Consider the following 22,588-nt stretch of genomic DNA (forward strand, 5'->3'; position numbering starts at 1 on the left):
TGTAGACGCTGCAGAGCCCAGCTCGTTCCAGAATTTCCGTGTCGGGGACTTTGTCCTGCCACCTGATGTGGAGGAGTCTGCGGAGACAGCTCAGGTGAAAGTGGTTGAGCTGTTTGGCATGTCTGCTGTAGACAGTCCAGGTCTCGCTGGCGTAAAGGAGGGTGGTAAGGACCACTGCACAGTAGACCTTCAGCTTGGTGGTAAGACTGAGACCTCTCCACTCCCAGATGTTCTCACGGAGTCTCCCAAAGGTGGCGCTGGCTTTGGCAATCCTGTTGTTGACCTCAGCGTCTATATTCACTGCGCGAGAGAGTATGCTGCCCAGGTAGGTGAAGTTGTCGGCTGCCTGGAGGTTCTGGCCCTTCACCGTGATGCGCGGCTCCTGGTATGGCTTTCCTGGGGCAGGCTGGTACATAACTTCGGTCTTTTTGGTGCTGATAGTGAGTCCGAAGTTGTCGCAGGCTTGTGAGAAGCAGTCCATTTCACACTGCATCTCCTGCTCTGTGCTGGCGTTGAGTGCGCAGTCATCAGCAATCAAGAAGTCTCTGATGACAGTCTCTTGCACCTTTGTAACTGCCTGCAGGCGCCTAAGGTTGAATCCACGTCAGTCCTGTATCTGACGTGGATTCCTTCTTCGTAGTTACGGAAGGCATCTGTCAGCATGGCAGAGAATACCATACTGAACAGAGTCGGGGCAAGAATGCAGCCTTGTTTGATGCCATTTGTCACTGGGAAGGCCTCCGACTCGTCGCCGTCATCCAGAACTTTCACCATCATACCGTCGTGGAACTGCCGGACGATTGTAATGAACTTGCTGGGGCAGCCAAACTTCTCCATGATCTTCCACAAACCTTCTCTGCTGACTGTATTGAAAGGCTTGGTTAGATCGACAAAGGTCACGAAGAGGTCGCTGTGTTGCTCCTGGCATTTTTCCTGGAGTTGGCGCGCAGCAAAAATCATGTCCGCGGTCCCACGTTCAGCACGGAAGCTGCACTGGTTTTCTGGGAGCAGACCTTGCTCAAGATGTTGGAGAAGGCGGTTGAGCAGGACGCGGGCCAGAATCTTCCCCGCAATGGACAAGAGGGAGATGCCTTGGTGGTTGTCGCAAGACTGGCGGTTACCTTTCCTCTTGTAGATGTGGACTATGCTGGCATCTTTCAGCTGTTGTGGGACCTGTCCCTTTTTCCACATGGACTGGAAGAGTACAGTCAGCTTTTGCATCATGACAGGGCCTCCTGCTTTGTATACCTCAGCAGGGATTGCATCGGGTCCTGGCGCTTTGCCACAGGAGAGTTGCTTCACTGCCTTCCTGATGTATACGGATGTAAAGGATGTATATGGTAAAGAACAAACAAGAGGGAATCTGCAGATGCTGGAAATCCAAAACAACACATGCAAAATGCTGGAGGAACTCGGCAGGCCAGGCAGCATCTATAGAAACAAGTACAGTTAATGTTTCGGGCCGAAACCCTTCAGCAGGACTGGAGAAAACAACCCTGAGATTCATCTTCCCCACAGATAACCACAAAACGAAGAAGGAGCATGGAACTAGTTCAAAGTAAAAAAAAATTAACCCCCCCCCACACAAAAGACAATCGTGCAAATGTCAACAAGAACATCAATCCCCTCCATACAAAAAAAACAAATCATGCAAACAGCAACAAGAACATCAACCTCCACCACACAAAAAAAAACAAATTGTGCAAACAGCAAGAATGTCAAACTCCTCCATATAAAAAAACAAATAGTGAAAATGGCAACAAGAACAAATAGAGCAAATGCATGGACATCGGCAAGTTAGACCAGCGCGAAGAGTTTAAAAGGAGGCAGCTTTTTCTTCAGTGGCTTGATTGAGGGACGACGGTGGAAGCGCGTGGACGTCAACAAGTTAGACCAGCGCGAAGAGTTTAAAAGGAGACAGCTTTATAGAGCGGGCATTGGAGGAGCGGGCAATGGAGTAGAGATAGACAGAGTAGGAGGGGTTTGGCTCAACGGGGCTTAGGGGATAACGGGTTGAGGTGAGATAGGTTACCTGTGAAGAATAGAAACAGGAAGTATGTCTGTGAGGCCAGTGCTCTGCACTGGGTGTCAGATGTGGGATGGCCGGGAGACTCCCAGCCTCCCGGACAGCCACATCTGTGCCACTGTGTCGAGCTGTAGCTCCTTAGGGACTGGGTTAGGGAACTGGAGCTGCAGCTTGACGACCTTTGTCTTGTCTGGGAAAGCGAGGAGGTGATAGAGAGGAGCTTTGGGCAAATAGTCACACCGGGGCCTGGGGAGACAGGTAAGTGGATAACAGTCAGGAGAGGGAAGGGCAAGGGTCAGATACTAGAGAGTACCCCAGTGGCTGTCCCCCTTAACAATAAGTACTCCTGTTTGAATACTGTTGGGGGGTGATGGCCTACCTGAGGGAAGCAACAGTGGCCGTGCCTCTGGCACAGAGTCTGGCCCTGTGGCTCAGAAGGGTAGGGAAAGGAAGAAGGCAGCAGGTCTTTTTTAGTTTAGTTGATTAATTCTGTTTAGATTAGTTTTTTTTTGAGGAGGTTTTGTTTTTTTTTGGTTTTTTTTTCCTTTTTCATGATTTTTGTCTAGATATTTTCTTTTGTCATGTATTATTCATTGGTAACCTACATGATTGGGAGTTTTGTCGATTAAATACTATTTGGTTTTATAATTACTCATGTTAAGTATAACAATGTATTCTCAACAACTTTGTAGTATTGCTATGTTATGTTTATATTCTATGAAACTAATAAAAAGATTGAAAAAGAAGGCAGCAGTAATAGGGGACACTGTAGTTAGGGGGTCAGAAAGGTGACTCTATCGATGCAGGAAAGAAGTACTGGTAGTTTGCCTCCCAGATGCCAAGGTCCGTGATATTTCTGATTGCGTCCATGATACCCTGAAGTGGGAAGGAGAACAGCCAGAGGTCGTGGTACATATTGGTACCAACGGCAGAGGTAGGAAAAGGGAGGAGGTCCTGAAGACAGACTACAGGGAGTTAGGAAAGAAGTTGAGAAGCAGGAACACAAAGGTAGTAATCTCAGGATTACTGCCTGTGCCACGTGACAGTGAGTATAGGAATAGAATGAGGTGGAGGATAAGTGTGTGGCTGAGGGGTTGGAGCAGGGAGCAGGGATTCAGATTTCTGGATCATTGGGACCTCTTTTGGGGCAAGCAAGACCTGTACAGAAAGAACAGGTTGCAATTGAATCCGAGGGGGACCAATATCCTGGCAGGGAGGTTTGCTAAGGCTATTGGGGAGAGTTTAAACTAGAACTGCTGGGGGGGGGGGGGGGTGGGGACTGAACTGAAGAGATGGAGGAAGGGGTGGTTGGCTCATAAATAGAGAAAGCTTGTAGGCAGTGTGAGAGGGAGAATAGGCAGGTGATAGAGAAGGGATGTGCTCAGACCAACAGTTTGAGGTATGTCTATTTTAATGCAAGAAGCATCATGAACAAAGCGGCTGAGCTTAGAGCGTAGGTCAGTACTTGGAGCTATAATGTTGTGGCCATTACAGAGACTTGGATGTCTCAGGGGTAGGAATGGCTATTTAGAGTGCCAGGCTTTAGATGTTTCAGAAAGGACAGGGAGAGAGGCAAAAGAAGTGGGAGTGTGGCATGGCTGATCAGAGATAGAGTTACAGCTGCAGAAAAGGAGGAAGACATGGAGGGATTGTCTACTGAGTCTCTGTGGGTGGAAGTTAGAAACAGGAAGGGGTCACTTCCTGACCCCTTCTCTCAGTGGGTGAGCATCTGGGGCACAATGACCACAGCTCTCTGGCCTTTAGCATTATCATGGAAAAGGATAGAATCAGAGAGGACAGGAAAATTTTTAATTGAGTAAGGGCAATTTGTGAGGCTATAATGCTAGAACTTGCAGGTGTGAATTGGGATGATGTTTTTGCAGGGAAATGTACTATGGACATGTGGTCGCTGTTTAGAGATCTCTTGCAGGCTGTTAGGGATGAATTTGTCCCGGTGAGGAAGATAAAGAAGAGTAGGGTGAAGGAACCATGGGTGACAAGTGAGGTGGAAAATCTAGTCAGGTGGAAGAAGGCAGCATACATGATGTTTAGGAAGCAAGGATCAGATGGGTCTATTGAGGAATATAGGGAAGCAAGAAAGGAGCTTAAGAAGGGGTTGAGAAGAGCAAGAAGGGGGCATGAGAAGGCCTTGGCGAGTAGGGTAAAGGAAAACCCCAAGGCATTCTTCAATTATGTGAAGAACAAAAGGATGACAGGAGTGAAGGTAGGACCGATTAGAGACAAAGGTGGGAAGATGTGCCTGGAGGCTGTGGAAGTGAGCGAGGTCCTCAATGAATACTTCTCTTAAGTATTCACCAATGAGAGGGAACTTGATGGTGGTGAGAACAATATGAATGAGGTTGATGTTCTGGAGCATGTTGATATTAAGGGAGCGGAGGTGTTGGAGTTGTTAAAATACATTAGGACAGATAAGTCCCCGGGGCCTGATGGAATATTCCCCAGGCTGCTCCACGAGGTGAGGGAAGAGACTGCTGAGCCTCTGACTAGGATCTTTATGTCCTTGTTGTCCACGGGAATGGTACCGGACGATTGGCGGGAGGCGAATGTTGTCCCCTTGTTCAAAAAAGGTAGTAGGGATAGTCCAGGTAATTATAGACCAGTGAGCCTTACGTCTGTGGTGGGAAAGCTGTTGGAAAAAATTCTTAGAGATAGGATCTCTGGGCATTCAGAGAATCATGGTCTGATCAGGGACAGTCAGCATGGCTTTGTGAAGGGCAGATCGTGTCTAACAAGCCTGATAAAGTTCTTTGAGGAGGTGATCGGGCATATAGATGATGGTAGTGCAGTGGATGTGATCTACATGGATTTTAGTAAGGCATTTGACAAGGTTCCACACGGTAGGCTTATTCATGAAAGTCAGAAGGCATGGGATCCAGGGAAGTTTGGCCAGGTGGATTCAGAATTGGCTTGGCTGCAGAAGGCAGAGGGTCATGGTGGAGGGAGTACATTCAGATTGGAGGGTTGTGACTAGTGATGTCCCACAAGGATCTGTTCTGGGACCTCTACTTTTCGTGATTTTTATTGACGATCTGGATGTGGGGTTAGAAGGGTGGGTTGGCAAGTTTGCAGACGACACAAGGTTGGTGTTGTTGTAGATAGTGTAGAGGATTGTCAAAGATTGCAGAGAGACATTGATAGGATGCAGAAGTGGGCTGAGAAATGGCAGATGGAGTTCAACCCGGAGAAATGTGAGGTGGTACACTTTGGAAGGACAAACTCCAAGGCAGTGTACAAAGTAAATGGCAGGATACTTGGTAGTGTGGAGGAGCAGAGGGATCTGAGGGTACATGTCCACAGATCCCTGAAAGTTGGCTCACAGGCAGATAGGGTAATTAAGAAAGCTTATGGGGTGTTAGCTTTCATAAGTTTAAGAGTCGTGATGCAGTGATGCAGCTCTATAAAACTCTGGTTAGGCCACACTTGGAGTACTGTGTCCAGTTCTAGTCGCCTCACTATAGAAAGGATGTGGAAGCATTGGAAAGGGTACAGAGGAGATTTACCAGGATGCTGCCTGGTTTAGAGAGTATGCATTATGATCAGAGATTAAGGGATCTAGGGCTTTACTCTTTGGAGAGAAGGAGGATGAGAGGAGACATGATAGAGGTGTACAAGATAATAAGAGGAATAGATAGAGTGGATAGCCTGCCCCTCTTCCCCAGAGCACCACTGCTCAATACAAGAGGACATGGCTTTAAGGTAAGGGGTGGGAAGTTCAAGGGGGATATTAGAGGAGGGTTTTTTACTCAGAGAGTGGAATACACTGCCTCGGTCAGTGATGGAGGTATATACACTAGTGAAGTTTAAGAGACTACATGACAGGTATATGGAGGAACTTAAGGTGGGGGGGTTATATAGGATGCAGGATTTGAGGGTCAGCACAACATTGTGGGCCGAAGGGCCTGTACTGTGCTGTACTATTCTATGTTCTATGTTCTATGTTATGTCAATAATTCTACTCGGTGTTTTTTATAGACCACCCAATAGTAACAGGGACATCAAGGAGCAGATCGGGAGACAGATTCTGGAAAGGAGTAATAATAACAGGGTTGTCGTGGTGGGAGATTTTTAATTTCCCAAATATTGATTGGCATCTCCTTTGAGCAAGGGGTTTGGATAGAGTGGAGTTTTTTGGGTGTGTCAGGAAGGTTTCCTGACACAGTATGTAGATAAGCCTACAAGAGGAAAGGCTGTATTTGATCTGGTATTGGGAAATGAACCTGGTCAGGTGTCAGGTCTCTCAGTGGGAGAGCATTTTGGAGATAGTGATCACAATTCTACCTCCTTTACCAAAATATTGGAGAGGGATAGGAACAGACAATTTTGGAAAGCGTTTAAGTGGAGAAAGGGGAAATATGAAGCTATCAGGCAGGAACTTGGAAGTATAAATTGGGAAAAGACATTCTCAGTGAAATGCATGACAGAAATGTGGCAAATATTCAGGGGATATTTGCGTGGCATTCTGCATAGGTACGTTCCAATGAGACAGGGAAAGGATGGCAGGGTACAAGAACCATGGTGTACAAAGGCTCTTGAAAATGTAGTCAAAAAGAAAAGAAAAACTTACCAAAGGTTCAAAACACTAGGTAATGATCTAGAAGATTATAAGGCTAGCAGAAAATAGCTTAAGAATGAAATTAGGAGAGCTAGAAGGGGCAATGAGAAGGCCTTGGTGAGCAGGATTAAGAAAAACCCCGAGGCATTCAACAAGTATGTGAAAAGCAGTGGATAAGACGTGAGAGAATAGGACCAATCAAGTGTGACAGTGGAAAAGTGTGTATGGAACCGGAGGAGATAGCAGAGATACTTAATGAATACTTTGTTTCAGTATTCACTATGAAAAAGGGTTTTGGCAATTGTAAGGATGACTTACAGAGAATTGAAAAGCTTGAGCATACAGACATTAAGAAAGAGGATGTGCTGGAGCTTTTGGAAAACATCAAATTGGATAAGTCTCTGGGACCAGATGAGATGTACCCCAGGCTACTGTGGGAGGCGAGGGAGGAGATTGCTGAGCCTCTGGCGATGAGCTTTGCATCATCAATGGGGACGGGAGAGGTTTGGGAGGTCTGGAGGGTTGCAGATGTTGTTCCTTTATTCAAGAAATAGAGTAGAGATAGCCCAGGAAATTATAGACCAGTGAGTCTTACTTCAGTGGTTGGTAAGTTGATGGAAAAGATCCTAAGAGGCAGGATTTGTGAACATTTGTAGAGGCATAATATGATTAGGAATAGTCAGCATGGCTTTGTCAAAGGCAGGTCATGCCTTACAAGCCTGATTGATTTTTTTTGAAGATGTGACTAAACACATTGATGAAGGAAGAGTAGTAGATGTAGTGTATATGGATTTCAGCAAGGCATTTGATAAGATACCCCATGCCAGGCTTATTGAGAAAGTAAGGAGGCATGGTATTCAAGTGGACCTTGCTTTGTGGATCCAGAATTGGCTTGCCCACAGAAGGCAAACAGTGGTTGTAGGCAGGTCATATTCTGCATGGAGGTCGGTGACCAGTGGTGTGCCTCATGGATCTGTTCTGGGACCCCTTCTCTTCGTGATTTTTATAAATGACCTGGATGAGGAAGTGGAGGGATTGGTTAGTAAATTTACTGATGACACAAAGGTTAGGGGTGTTGTGGATAGTATGGAGGGCTGTCAGAGGTTACAGCGGGACATTGATAGGATGCAAAACTGGGCTGAGAAGTGGCAGATGGAGTTCAACCCAGATAAGTGTGAGGTGGTTCATTTTGGTAGGTCAAATATGATGGCAGAATATAGTATTAATGGTAAAACTCTTGGCAGTGTGGAGGATCAGAGGGATCTTGGGGACTGAGTCCATAGGATACTCAAAGCTGCTGCGCAGGTTGACGCTGTGGTTAAGGAGGCATACAGTGCATTGGCCTCCATCAATTGTGGGATTGAGTTTAGCTATATAGGACCCTGGTCAGACCCCACTTGGAGTACTGTGCTGAGTTCTGGTCACCTCACTACAGGAAGGACGTGGAAGCCATAGAAAAGGTGCAGAGGAGATTTACAAGAATGTTGCCTGGATTGGGGAGCATGCATTATGAGAATAGGTTGAGTGAACTTGGCCTTTTCTTCTTGGAGCGACAGAGGGTGAGAGGTGACCTGATGAGAGGCATTGATCGTGTGGATAGTCAGAGGCTTTTTCTCAGGGCTGAAATGGCCAACACGAGAGGGCACAGTTTTAAGTTGCTGGAAGTAGGTACAGAGGAGATATCAGGGGTAAGTTTTTTACGCAGAGAGTGGTGAGTGCATGGAATGGGCTGCCGGCAATGGTGGTGGAGGCCGATACGATAGGGCCTTTTCTTTTCCAATATTTTTCATTGATTTCTATATAGAAGAATACAGTGTCCAAAAGCATACATATTATAAAACAAAAGAAAAAATATAATAATACCAGATACAGTATATTGAATCACATGAACGAACTTCTTACATTATATTCATATAGATTAGATTAATTCGTATGTTAGAATATGAACAACTTTATTAAAAAAAAGAGATCAACACCCACTACCAAAGTCGAAGCTGTTTGGGGAAAAAAACTTATCAGATCATAAAATATGCTATTAACCAACTTCTGTACTTTAACAAGAAGTCAAAGGTTATGAAAATAATGTAAAAATGGCCCCCACAAATTTTGAAAATCTTGGTTAGATTCAGAAATTGAACAACGAATCTTTTCTAAATTTAGGCGTGCCATAACATCCCGTAACCACCGAGCATGATTGGGCAGAACAGCATCCTTCCATTAAAACAAAAGCGCCCTCCTTGCCATTAGAGAGATAAAAGTCAGAATGTGCAAATCAGATGTCTTCAAAATGATATCTTTCCTTCCAACAATACCAAATAGGGCAGTCAAAGGATTAGGCTTAAAATTTACTTTAAAGAGTACAGAAAATGTTTGGAATACTTTCTTCCAATATTTTCCAAGACTTGGACACGTCCAAAACAGATGAATAAGTGAAGCTTCTCTATTGTTACACCTATCACAGTGGGGAGATATATCCATATAAAAATGAGATAACTTATCCTTGGTCATACAAGCCCTATGAACCACTTTAAATTGTAGTAGGGAATGATGAGCACAACGATGAAGTATTAACCAATTTAAAAATCTCATTCCAAGTTTCTTCAGAAATTGAGGTCTGTAAATCTTGTTCCCAAAGATTTTTGATTTTGTCTAAAGAATCATTTCTCATTCCCAACAACATATCATAAATATTGGATATTAAACCATTATAAAATGATTTCATATTAAGAATTTCATCTGATACGTTCTTATCAGGACTATTAGGTAATGTCTAAGGTAAGGACATGTTCAGCTCAGCATGGTGGGCTGAAGGGCCTGTATTGTGCTGTAGGTTTTCTATGTTTTTATATTTCTAACGTCGAGCCTCTCCATGCAAAAAAAAAACATTGTGCAAATGACAACAAGAACATCAACCCCTCACCCCCTCAAAAAAAACTATTGTGCAAATGGCAGCAAGGATATCAACCCCCTGCACAAAATACAACCATGCAAACAGCAACAACAAGCTCAACCTCCCCGCGTAAAAAAAACAATTGTGTGAACAGCACCAGGAACATCACCCCAGCCCATACAAAACAAAACAATCGTGTGAACAGCACCAGGAAAGAACGAGCAAAAAGACAGAATATGAAACACAAAATTAAGGAGTCCATATTCCGTTTATCTCAGTGTTCATTAGGGTTAGGGTTAGTAAGTTGTGGGCATGCTATGTTGGATTCGGAAGCATAGCAACACTTCTTGGCTGCCCCTAGCACACCCTTGGCTATGTTGGTTGTTGATGCAAGCAATGCATTTCACTACATGTGTTGATGTACATCTGACAAATAAAGTTAATCAGAGGTGCTATAGGTTATTAGTGAGTGTTAAACCATTGACGTTCATTGGGTATTGCTTACAGATAGTCCAGGAGTATGAACGAGCTGTTGTGTTCCGGCTTGGTCGTATTCTCCATGGTGGAACCAAAGGACCAGGTAGGTTCCAAATCAGCGGCCAGGAAATGGGTGATCTAATCCAACTCGTCCATGGTGGTGTTTTACCACACAACCCAAATCTTTTTCTCACGGTTGCCACAGTAGTGGTGTGAAACCTTGAGTCGAGAATGATGTACCCCTAAGCCATTGTCTTAGGTGACTGTAGAGGCCGATCTGGGGTCCACAGTGTGGACATGAGCAAGTGGTGGCTGTGGTTAGTGTTTGGGTCTTTTGGTTGTCAGCCTCTCCTTTCGCAGCTGCCACTTGTTGTCTGCGGCACAGCAGAGGTCGCTCTCATGTAGCGCTGCTCCTTCTTCAACAGATTTCCTCCAGGTGTATGTGTTGAGTGCAATGTCGTCCCAGTTTTCAGATGTTGCCACAATGACTCACTGTTGCAGGAAACTCCATGTTCTAACTCTTGTCCGGATCAGTTTCCCTTTCTAATTCCCTATTAAGACTATAAAACAGAGCAGCGGAATTGGGCCATTTGGCGTATTGAATCTGCTCTGCCATTCTTTCATGGCTTGTGTAAAAAAATCACCAAGCTGGGTGTAAAACCAATAACTTTTTTGTTGGTTTTGACTTCCAGATAGATTAAAATTAGTTTTAAAAAATAAAATTCCCTTGTTTATTTGAAAGGGAGATATTTCCATTACATTGAAGATAACACGTTGCTTTTGAATGGCTTGTCATGTGAGGAGCATTTGACGGCTCTGGGCCTACGTTCACTGGAATTCAGAAGAATGATGAGTGACCTCATTGAAACCTGTCTAATGGTGAACGGCCTGGATGTGGAGGGGATGTTTCCTATGATGGGAGGGTCTAAGACCAGAGGATACATCCTCAAAATAGAAGGACGTCATTTTAGAACAGAGATGAGGAGTAATTTCTTTAGCCAGAGAGTGGTGAATTTGTCGCCACAGGTGGCTGTGGAGGCTAAGTGATTGGGTATATTTAAGGCAGAGATTGATAGATTCTAGATTAGTCATGGCATGAAGGAATATAGGGAGAAGGCAGGAGATTGGTGCAAAGAGGAAAAATGGATTAGCTATGATGAAATGGCGGAGCAGACTTGATGGGCCAAATTGCCTAATCCTGCTCCTTTATCTTGTGGTGTTATTTATTATCCCTCTCAAGTCCATTCTCCTGCCTTCTCTCCACAGCCATTGGCACCCTGACTAATCAAGAACTTATCAACCTCAGCTTTAAATACACTCAATGACTTGGCCTCCACAGCCGTCTGTGGCAACGAATTCCACAGATTCACCACTCTCTGGCTAAAGAAATTCCTCCTCATCTCTGTTTTAAAAGGATGGAGTGATTTATTGTGATTAGTATGATTTAAATTTTATTACGTATTTAGAGACACAGCATGGTAACAGACCCTTCCAGCCCAACCCAACAAGCACATGCTATCCAATTACACCCATGCAATCAGTTAGCCTTTTAACCCATCTGTACGTCTGTCTTTGGAATGTGTGAGGAAACCAGGAGCCTCAGAGGAAAACCACACAGTCATAGGGAGAACACACAGTACAGTGCAAAAGTCTTAGGCACGTATACTGTGTATAGCTAGGGTGCCTAAGACTTTTGTACAGTCCTGTATTTGTCAATATGGATTGCAGAGTGAGTTTGTCAATCTAGGAGGAGCAAAGGATGTTGGGAATGGTGAGGATGGAGTGCCATGGGGGGGCGGGGGGGAGTTGTGGGACAAGTGGCAGAGAAAGAGTGCCAGGGCATGGGATGGCACAGATGCAGTCACACCCAGCCCTGAGACATGAGGCAAGGTCATTTGATTCCAAACAATTGGATTATTGATCATTATCGATTGTCTTTCTGGTGGTTCCCACTCCCTCCCCTCTCCCTTCCCCTTTTCCCAATCATGATCCTCCTCTCCCTGCCCCCTTCCCACTCTCCATCACAATAGAGACCCATATCAGAATCAGGTTTATCATCACTCACATACGTCAGGAAATTTTTTTTACAGCAGCGGTGTAATGTAATACATAAGATCACTAGGGTACTGTGGAAAACCCTTAGACACCCTTGCCATATAGATGTGCCGAAGGCTTTAGCACAATACCGTACAAACTCCTTACAGACAGTGTCAGGAATTGAACACGGGTTGCCGGTGCTGTAATAGTGTTGTGCTAACCACTGCATACCGTGCCACCCCGAATTATAGAACAATATAACATAGTGGAAGCAGATATAATGGTGACATTTAAAAGGCATTTAGACAAGCAGTGAACATGCAGTGGAAAGAAGGATATAGATCAGCTACAGGCAGATGGGATTAGTTTGAATTGGGCTATCAGCATCATGATGGGTTGAAGGGTCAGTTGCAGCGCCATATTTTTCCATAATCTATGATCTCATTGCTACATGATTCACTCATCTTGAAATCAATCGGTTGTCTGTCTATTGCAGAACAGAATAGTTCTGAGTGTGAAAATGGTGGTGCTGGTGGTGGGGAATATCTTACAGAAATGTTTAAAATTAGGCAGTAGCAGTGTTTTGGGCACTCCTGTTACCAATACATTGAAGTGGACAAGCATGTTACACTCATCACTGGGAAAGCCCAGCAGAAATTGTTCTTCCTACTCCAGTTTAGGAAATGTAACGTCACAGGCCGTATCCTGATGAATTTTTACTCAGCCATCATTGAGAGTGTTGTGCCCACCTCAATCACTGTTTGGTTTCCCACCGCTTCCTCCCTCTCCAAGTCCTGGTTACAGCCGGTGGTCCACTCAATGGAGAAGATCATTGGCTGCCAGCTACTGACATTGTTCATCGCCAGAGCAAAGAAAAGAGCTGGAAGAATTACTGCTGCCTCCACCCATCCCAGCAGTCACCTATTCAACAAATTGCCATCAGGAAGATGCTACAAGTCCATCACCAGCAGGACTTCATATCGTCTCTGAAGTTTCTTTCCTGTAGCTATCCAGCTTTTCAACAAAACTCACTCAGGTGTAATACCCTGACTGTCCCTGTAAAACTTCTGTTAAACGGTCTTTCCTGCTTTCCTTGATCTGTTGATAACTATTGAGTCTGTTTGTATTTTACATTTATTTAAGTTTTATTATTGATGTTTGCACATGTGACGTTTGCTAATTGTTGGTTGCTCATGGCTGTTTGCACTATTGTCTGTAAATTGTTGGTTACTATTGTGTTGTCTGTTATGGTATTGTCCTGTGTTTGATGCTTGGTGTCAAACCACAATCAATTCTGGTGTGTTTCACACACTGGCAATAAAGCGATCCTGATTCTGATTCTTTTCCCCATGGTATAGGAGTCCAAAACTAAGTGATATTGTTTTAGCAACACACTCAAAATGCTGGAGGAACTCAGAAGGCCAGACAGCATCTATAGGAAAAAGTATCGTCGATGTTTCGGGCCGAGACCCTTCAGCAGGACTGGAAAGAAAAAAGATGAGGAGTCAGAGTTAGAAGGTGGGGTGGAGGGGAGAGAGAAACACAGGGTGATAGGTAAAACTGGGAGGGAAGGGCTGAAGTAAAGAGCTGGGAGTTGATTGGTGAGAGACATACAAGGCTGGAGAAGGGGAAGTCTGATAGGACAGAAGGCCATGGAAGAAAGAAAAGGGGGAGGAGCACCAGAGGGAGGCGATGGTCAGGCAAGGAGATAAGGTGAGAGAGGGAAAAGGGGGTGGGGAATGGTGAAGGGAGTGCCAATACTGGAAGTTCGAGAGATCGATACCCAGATGGAATATAAGGTGTTGCTCCTCCAACCTGAGTGTGGCCTCATTGTGAAAGTAGAGGAGGCCATAGACTGGCATGTTGGAATGGGAATGGGAAATAGAATTAAAATGAATAGCTTCTGGGAGATCCCACATTCTCTGATGGACTGAGTGCAGCTGCTCGGCAAAATGGTCTCCCAATCTGCGTCGGGTCTCCCCAATATTTTTAGCAGGCCACACTGGGAGCACCGGGTACAGCAGGTGACCCCAACAGACTCACAGGTAGACGATGGTAATTATGGTCAGCTAAGCTCTTTTACTTCTAGGACCCTGATCTTCTTCAGACTGATGAGCATTTTGATGGAGACACAATATACTTTACTCAAAAACCCACATCCACCTTACCTATAGTACAGATTCCAGCTTTTCTGCCCATCTAGTCTATGCCAACCTGACCTTATACTCGCACCATCTATCTGCACCCAATCCATAGCCCTCCATGCCTCTCTCAACCAAGTACAGTGCATATAAAAAGTAGTCACCCCCTTTAGAAGTTTTCATGTTTTATTGTTTTAAAACCTTGAATAAACGAAGGATTTAACTTGACTTTTTTTGACACTCATTCATGTCAAAGTGAAAACAGATCTCTACGAAGTGATCTAAATTAATTACAAATATAAAACTCAAAATAATTCATTGCTTCAGTATTCACCCCCTTTAATATGACACATCATATCATCAACTCTACAGCCAATTGGTTTTAGATGTCACATATTGCACTCAGGAGAATGAGGGGGGATCTCATAGAAACATTCCGAATGTTAAAAGGCCTGAACAGATTAGATATGGCAAAGTTATTTCCCATGGTAGGGGAGTCTAGGACAAGAGGGCACAACTTCAGGATTGGAGGACGTCCATTTAGAACAGAGACGTGGAGAAATTACTTTAGTCAGAGGGTAGTAAATCTGTGGAATTCATTGCTACGAGCCGCTGTGGAGGTCAAGTCATTGGGTACATTTAAGGCAAAGATAGATGGGTTCTTGATTAGCCAGGGCATCGAAGGGTATGGGGAGCAGGCAGGGGAGTGGGGATGACTGGAAGATTTGGATCAGCACATGAATGAATGGCAGAGCAGATTCAATGGGCTGAATGGCTCACTTCTGCTCCGATATCCTATGGTCTTATAATTAGTTAAATGGAGATTTGTTTTTGGAGACCTGTGTGCATTCAAGGTGTTTCAATTGATTGTAGTAAAAATACACCTGTATCTGGAAGGTCAACTACTGTCTCCTGTTTCAGCTTTACTGGTTGAAATGGGATGATTAAGACCCTAAGACCATATGACTAGAATTAGGCCATTTGACCCACTGAGTCTGCTCTGCTATTCAATCCTGATTGATCCTTTTTTCCCCTTCTCAGTCCCACTCCCCAACCTTCTCCCCGTAACTTTTAACGCCGTCCAATCAAGAATCTATCAAGCTCAGCCTTAAATACCTGGCCTCCACAGCTGCCTCTGGTAATAAATTCCCCAAATTCACCTCCCTCTGGCTAAAGAAATTTCTCCACATCTCTGTTTTAAATGGATGCCCCTCCATCCTGAGGCTGTGCCCCCTTGTCCAAGATTCCCCCACCAAGGGAAACATCTTTTCCTCATCTACTCTGTCTATGCCTTTCAACATTTGAAAGGTTTCAATGAGATCACCCCCTCATTCTCCTAAGTTCCAGTGAGTACAGACCCAGAGCTATCAAATGTTCTTTGTATGATAACCCTTTCATTCCCGGAATCATCCTTGTGAACTTCCTCTGAATCCTCTCCAATGCCAGTACGTCTTTTCTTAGATGAGAAGCCCAAAACTGTTCACAATACTCAGTGTGAGGCCTCACCAGTGCCTTATAAAGCCTCAGCATCACATCCCTGCTCTTATATTCTAGACCTCTTGAAATGAATGTTAAAATTGCATTTGCCTTCCTCACACCGACTCTACCTGCAAGTTAACTTTTAGGGTGTTCTGCAGAAGGACTCCCAAGTCCTTTTGCATCTCAGGTTTTTGGATTTTTTCCCTATTTAGAAAATAGTCTGCACATTTATTTCTACTACCCAAGTGCATAACAGTGTATTTTCCAACATTGTATTTCATTTGCCACTTTTTTGCCCATTCTCCTAATCTGTCTAAGTCCTTCTGCAGCCTTCCTGTTTCCTCAACACTACCTGCCCTTCCACCAATCTTCATATCATCTGAAAACCTGCCAACAAAGCCATCTATTCCATCATCTAAATCATTGATACACAGCATAAAAAGATGCGATCCCAACACCGACCTCAGTGGAACACTATTAGTCACTGGTAGCCAACCAGAAAAGGATCCTTTTATTCCCACTCGCTGCCTCCTACCTATCAGCTAATGTTCTAATTATGTTAGTAACTTTCCTGTAATACCATGAGCTCTTAATTTGGTAAGCAGTCTTGTGTGGCACCTTGTGAAAGGTCTTTTGAAAGTCCAGATGTATAACATCCACTGTATCCTCTTTGTCTATCTTATGTGTAATCTCCTCAAAGAATTCCAACAGGTTTTTCAGGCAAGATTTCCTCTTCAGGAAACCATACTGACTTTGTCCTTTCTTGTCCTGTGTCTCCAAGTACTCCATAATCTCATCCTTAATAATTGACTCCAATTTCTTCCCAACCACTAAGGTCAGGCTAACTGGTCAATAATTTCCATTCTGCTGCCTTCCTCCTTTCTTAAATAGTGGAGTGACATTTATAATTTGCACCATGCCAGAGTCCAATGATTTTTGAAAGATCATTACTAATGCCTCCACAATCTCCACAGCTACCTCATTCAGAACTCTTGGGTACAGTTCATCTGGTCCGGGTGACTTATGTATCCTTAGGTTTTACAGCTTTTTAAGCACCTTTTCCCTTGTAATAGTAACTGCACTCACTTCTCTTCCCTCACACCCTTCAACATCTGGCACACTGCTAGTGTCTTACACAGTGAAGACTGATGTAAAATACACATTTACTTCATCTGCCATCTCCTTGGCCCCTTTTATTATTTCCCCTGCCTCATTTTCTAGCAGTCCTATATCCACTTTCATTGCTCTTTTATTTCTTACATATTTGAAAAAGTTTTTACTATCCATTTTGATATTTTTCCTAGCTTTCTTTCATATTTCATCTTTTTCCTCCTGATGACTCTTTTAGTTGCTCTCTGTAGGGTTTTAAAATCTTCCCAATCCTCTGTCTTCCTACTAATTTTTGCCGCCTTTTATGCCCTCATTTTGTTTTTACATTAGCTTTAAATTCCCTTGTCAGCCGTAGGTGTACTATTTTGCCATTTGAATATTTATTTGTTTTTGGAGTACATCTATCCTGCACCTTCCTCGTTTTTCCCAAAAGCTCACACCATTGCTGCTAATGCTGTCATCCCTGCCAGTATCTCCTTCCAATTTACTTTGGCCAACTCCTCTCTCATACCACTGTAATTTCCTTTACTCCACTGAAATACTGCTACATCAGACTTTACTTTCTCCCTATCAAATTTCAAGTTGAACTCAGTCATATTGTGATCACTGCCTCCTAAAGGTTCTTTTGCTTTAAGCTCCCTAATCACCTCCAGTTTATTACATAACACCCAATCAGAATCACTGATCCCTGAGTCAGCTCAATGACAAACTGCTCTAAAAAGCCATCTTGCTGGCATTCAACAAACTCTCTCTCTTGAGATTAATTTCCAGTCTGATTTTCCCATTTGTCCTGCATTTTGAAATCTCCCATGACTATCATAACATTGCCCCTTTGACACACCTTTTTTATTTCCTGTTTGGAGGCCTGTATATAACTGCCATCAGGGTCCTTTTACCCTTGCAGTTTCTTAATTCAACCCACAAGGCCTTACAGTTGCAGAAGGTGACACTGATGTTAACATACTGGATTAATTGATGGGACAGAGAAAAGATCATCTGATTAAATGACTGTTGGAAGACTGTTGGGAACATCACAAGAAGAGTTTTTTTAGTTTTAGGTGGCTGGGTTTTTATCATGCTAGCAATATGGGTTTGCAGGATTATGCATTAAGTCCCACTGTAGCTTTTTCGGTAACCCCAACTTGCTTTTTCCAATGGCTTTAGTTGATCTCAGGTTTCATAACTTAATGAATTCCAAGGATCCTGATATGCCTGAGAGTCTGTTGGTTCATTAATACGTTAACTGCTTTTACTGATGGATCTAAAGATAGTTTACCTAGGAATGTTGGTGTGGTTGTCTTTGTGCCTGAATTACAAGTAACAATAAAGAAAAGTCTTACTAACCATTTATCAGTGTATACAGCAGAATTGGTTATCATCGTTTTGGGTTTACCGTGAGTGGAGGAAATTTGTCCTTGCAAAGTTGTAGTTTGTCCAGATTCTTTTTTGGTTTTGGCTCGTCTTAAAACGGGTCATTCTAGCAGTAGGTCAGATTTACTGCTGGAAGCTCTTCAAACTTTATTTCATATTCAAGGTATTGGTTTACATGTCTACTTCTCATGGGTGCCTGCACATGGAGGTGTTGAGGGGAATGAGCGGGTTGATTGCTCGACCAAAAAAGCTGTTAAAAGTGCAGCTATCTTCCACGTAGCAAATCAGAAGCTGAGGAGTTGTTGGGGCTAAGAATGAGGGGATTATGGCAAGACCTGTGGGATAACGGGCATAAGGGGAGACCCCTCTACAGGATACACAAAATTGTTGGATTGATGGAGAAGGGGGTAAAACAAGAAGAGAAGGAATTATATTGACCAGACTTAGAATTGGGCATACTATGCTTAATTATGCCTTGTACCTTGTTAGAAAACATCACTCTGGGATGTGTAGGTTTTGCCATCATTATGAAACAGTTGAACAGAGAAGCATATAAGGTTGAAAGAAAGAAAATGCAGACTGCACTACTATCTTTGGGGGTTGATAGTTACGTTTTAAAACTTTACTAAGTTATGGATGTGACTTTAACTTAATTCACAATATTGTCTTTCTTTATTTATAATCTACAGAGCTCTTTGGGGTAACTTAGTTTTCATTTGTTGAAGAACTAGTAGGGATTTTATTTCCCTACTCACTGCACCAACTCTAGTCGAGTTGGTGGCTGTAGTGCACCTTTAAGTTGGATTGCTAACTACCATTAAAAGGCAGAAGAAGGTCCAACTGCTGGTGAGTCAGTATCCTGGCAAAAACTACACCATGAAAACAAAAGAACATTCCAAGCATCTCTGCAAAAAGGTTATTGAAAAGCCCAAGTCAGGAGATGGATACAAGAAAATTGCCAAGTCACTGATTATCCCTTGGAGTACAGTGAAGTCAATCATCAAGAAATGGAAAGAATATGGCACAGCTGTAAATACCTGCCCAGAGCAGGCTGTCCTTGAAGTTGACTGACCCTGAAAGAAAGGGACTAGTGAGGGAGGCCATCAAGAGAACTATGACAACTCTTGAGGAGTTACAAGCTTCAATGGCTTAGAGGAGAGAGTCTGAACATGCAACAACTGTTGCCAGATGCTTCACCAGTCATAGCTTTTTGGAAAAGTGGCAAAGACAAAGCCACTGTTGAAGAAAAACTCACATGAAATCTCAGGTAGAGTTTGCCAGAAGACATGTGGGAGGCTCTGAAGTCAGCTGGAAGAAGGTTCTATGGTCTGATGAAACCAAAGTTGAGCTCTTTGGACATCAGAGTAAATGCTATGTTTGGCAAAAGCCAAACACCGCACATCATCAAAAACCACCATCCCTACCGTGAAGCATGGTGGTGGCTGAATCAGTCTGTGGGGGTGCTTCACTGCAACAGGCCCTGGAAGGCTTGTGAAGATAGAGGGTAAAATGAATGCAGCAAAATGCTGGAGAAAAACCTGATGCATTCTGTAAGAGAACTGCAACTCAGAAAAATAGAGGGCAATGGGTAACCCTAGGTAATTTCTAAGGTAAGGACATGTTCGGCACAGCTTTGTGGGCTGAAGGGCCTGTGTTGTGCTGAGGGTTTTTCTATATTTCTAAGACAATGACCCCAAGCATAAAGCCAAAGCTGCACAGGAATGGCTTCAAAACAACAAAGCTTATGTCCTGGAGTGGCCAAGTCAGAGTCCAGACCTCAATCCAATTGAGAATTTGTGGCTGGACTTGAAAAGGGCTGTTCATTTATGATCCCCATGCAATCTGATACAGCTTGAGCAGTTTTGTAAAGAAGAATGGGGAAAAATTGCAGAGTCCAGATGTGCAAAGCTGATAGAGACCTATCCACACAGATTCAAGGCTGTAATTACTGCCAAAGGTGCATCTACTAAATACTGACTTGAAGGGGTGAGTAATTATGCAATCAATTATTTTGTGTTTAATAATTGTAATAAATTTAGACCAACTTGAATAAATTTGTTTTCATTTTGACACTGAAGATTCTTTTCTGTTGATCAGTGTCAAAAAAGCCAAATTAAATCCACTGTGATTCAATGTTGTAAAACAATAAAACATGAAAACTTCCAAGGGCAGTGAGTACTTTTGATAGGCACTGTACGTATCCAAGAGATACTGCAGATGCTGGAAATACAGAGTAACACAAAACACTGGAGGAACTCGAACTGGAATTGAATCGAATTGACTTTATTACTTACATCCTTCATATATATAAGGAGTAAAAATCTTTACGTTACATCTCCGTCTAAATGTGAAATGTGCAATTATAGTAATTTATAATAAATATTATGTACAACAGGACAGTCAATATAATATAGAAATACAGTTGCGTCAGCATGAATTAAGCAGTCTGACGGTCTGGTGGAAGAAGCTGTCCAGGAGCCTGTTGGTCCTGGCTTTTATGCTGCGGTACCATTTTCTAGATAGTAGCAGCTGGAACAGTTTGTGGGTGGGGTGATTCGGGTCTCCAATGATCCTTCAGGCCCTTTTTACACACCTGTCTTTGTAAGTGCCCTGAATAGTGGGAAGTTCACATCTACAGATGTGCTGGGGTGTCCGCACCACTCTCTGCAGAGTCCTGCGACCTAGAGAAGTACAGTTCCCATATCAGGCAGTAATGCAGCCAGTCAGGGTGTTCTGAATTGTAGAAAGTTCTATAAGAACTTTCACTATAGGAAATCATTCACTGCACATACTTAAGGAAGGAATTCAAGTGTTTACGCTTAGGGAACTGTGGACACTGCAGATCATGGTTCAGAACTTGCTGTGTTTGAACACACTCTGGCAGATACCTGCCACAACGTGGCATCACCTCCCCCCACCCCCCTGACAGCCCCTCTATACTTTCCTAGAATCGCCTTAAAATGATGTCCCATTGTATTAGCAATTTTTGCCCTGGGGAAAAGGTGCTGGCTGTCCACTCTATCTATGCCTCTTATCTTGTACATCTCTATCAAGTCACCTCTCATTCTCCTTCATTTCAAAAAGAAAAACTCTACCTTGCTAAACCTCTCCTCAAAAGATATGCTTTCTAATCCGGGCAGAATGCTGGTACAGCTCCTCTGCATCCTCTCATAAACTTCCACATCCTGCCTATTATATTCTTACCACATTCCCATCATATTCCCCCAGATCCTACCACTCACCTTAATTTGAGAGCCAATCAATACCTAGACTACTGTTGGATTCTGACGTTTTTGATTCAAGTTTCTTTTCAAAGTCAAGAAAGAGGCATCAAACTTGTTGCTTCACGATCGTTTTATTAAGAGTTGATAAAACGAGGGATGTTGAAACAGTGATAGGGGTCTACTGGTTGAAGAAAATAGAAACTAAAGATGGTGCCTAGCACAAAACAGCTAATTTTTACCCAGAGATAAAAAAATTCCGTTCAAATCTATATATAAGAGACAACCAATTAGAAAGTACTTACTTGAATACTGCAGTACCAAGTTAAGCAATGAGAAAACAATTATTCAAGTAATGCAGAACAAAGAAACTTAAAGTTTTCCAGAATTATACTTTGTATATCTTGTAGAGGCATCTTAAGCTGTTGGGTGGGGAGGTGGAGGTATATCTTTATCAAAGGAAGTGTAAGGCGCTTCTTCCCTTCACAAGGCTGTAGTCACCTTTGTGCAAGGTGTAGCACCTGCTTAGCCCCCCCGCGATCAGGGTCACATGAAGCCATGGGAGCAGGTGGTGGGTCCTGGTTATGTGACGACTGTCGTCGGGTAAACAATCTCTGAAGAGTATTGATAATGGCTGGGGTCACCTGTCTTGTAAAGACACTGACCAGAAGAAGGGAATGGCAAACCACTTCTGTAGAAACTATTGCCAAGAATAATGATGGTCATGGTAAAACCATGATTGCCTGCGTGATATAACATGGCACATAATGATGATGAAGATGATGATACATATAGGAGCTACTTAAAATACAAACAGATAATTAATTGTTAAACTGCAAAGAAAATAATTAAACAGCCTAATCTAAGAATCAAACAGTTGGATCCAACACGACTAGCCCGCACATCTTTGGGATATAGTATAAAGCTGGATTACCAGAAGGATACCAACATGGTCAGAGGGAGAATGTGCAAACTCCACAGAGACAACACCCATGGTCAAGTTCGATTCAGATTCAGATTTAGATACATTTATTCAAGATGAGGAGGAATTTCTTTACCCATAGGGTGGTCAAATTGGTGAATTTGTCACCACAGACAGGAGTGGAGGATAGGTTCTTGATTGTTAAGAGGGTTATGGGTTACAGGGAGAAGATGACTGGCCAGACTCGATGGACTGAGTGGTCTAATTCTACTCTATTATTTTATGGTCTTATAGTCTTTAATCTCATGTATTTCGAAATATACAGTAAAATGCATCATTTG

The 22,588-nt window shown here is 43.2% G+C and overlaps 1 protein-coding gene across 1 annotated transcript in view; it reads left to right on the forward strand.

Moving 5' to 3' along the window:
• Positions 1-22,588, forward strand: part of LOC140199717 (stomatin-like) — a 54,582-nt gene that overhangs the window by 4,558 nt on the left and 27,436 nt on the right. Inside the window, exon 3 of the mRNA XM_072262194.1 lies at positions 9,997-10,069. Coding sequence (XP_072118295.1) covers positions 9,997-10,069 — 73 coding nt within the window. The remainder of the gene's footprint in view (positions 1-9,996; positions 10,070-22,588) is intronic.

The sequence above is a fragment of the Mobula birostris genome, chromosome 6 (genome assembly GCF_030028105.1).
Source record: "Mobula birostris isolate sMobBir1 chromosome 6, sMobBir1.hap1, whole genome shotgun sequence".
NCBI lineage: Eukaryota > Metazoa > Chordata > Chondrichthyes > Myliobatiformes > Myliobatidae > Mobula > Mobula birostris.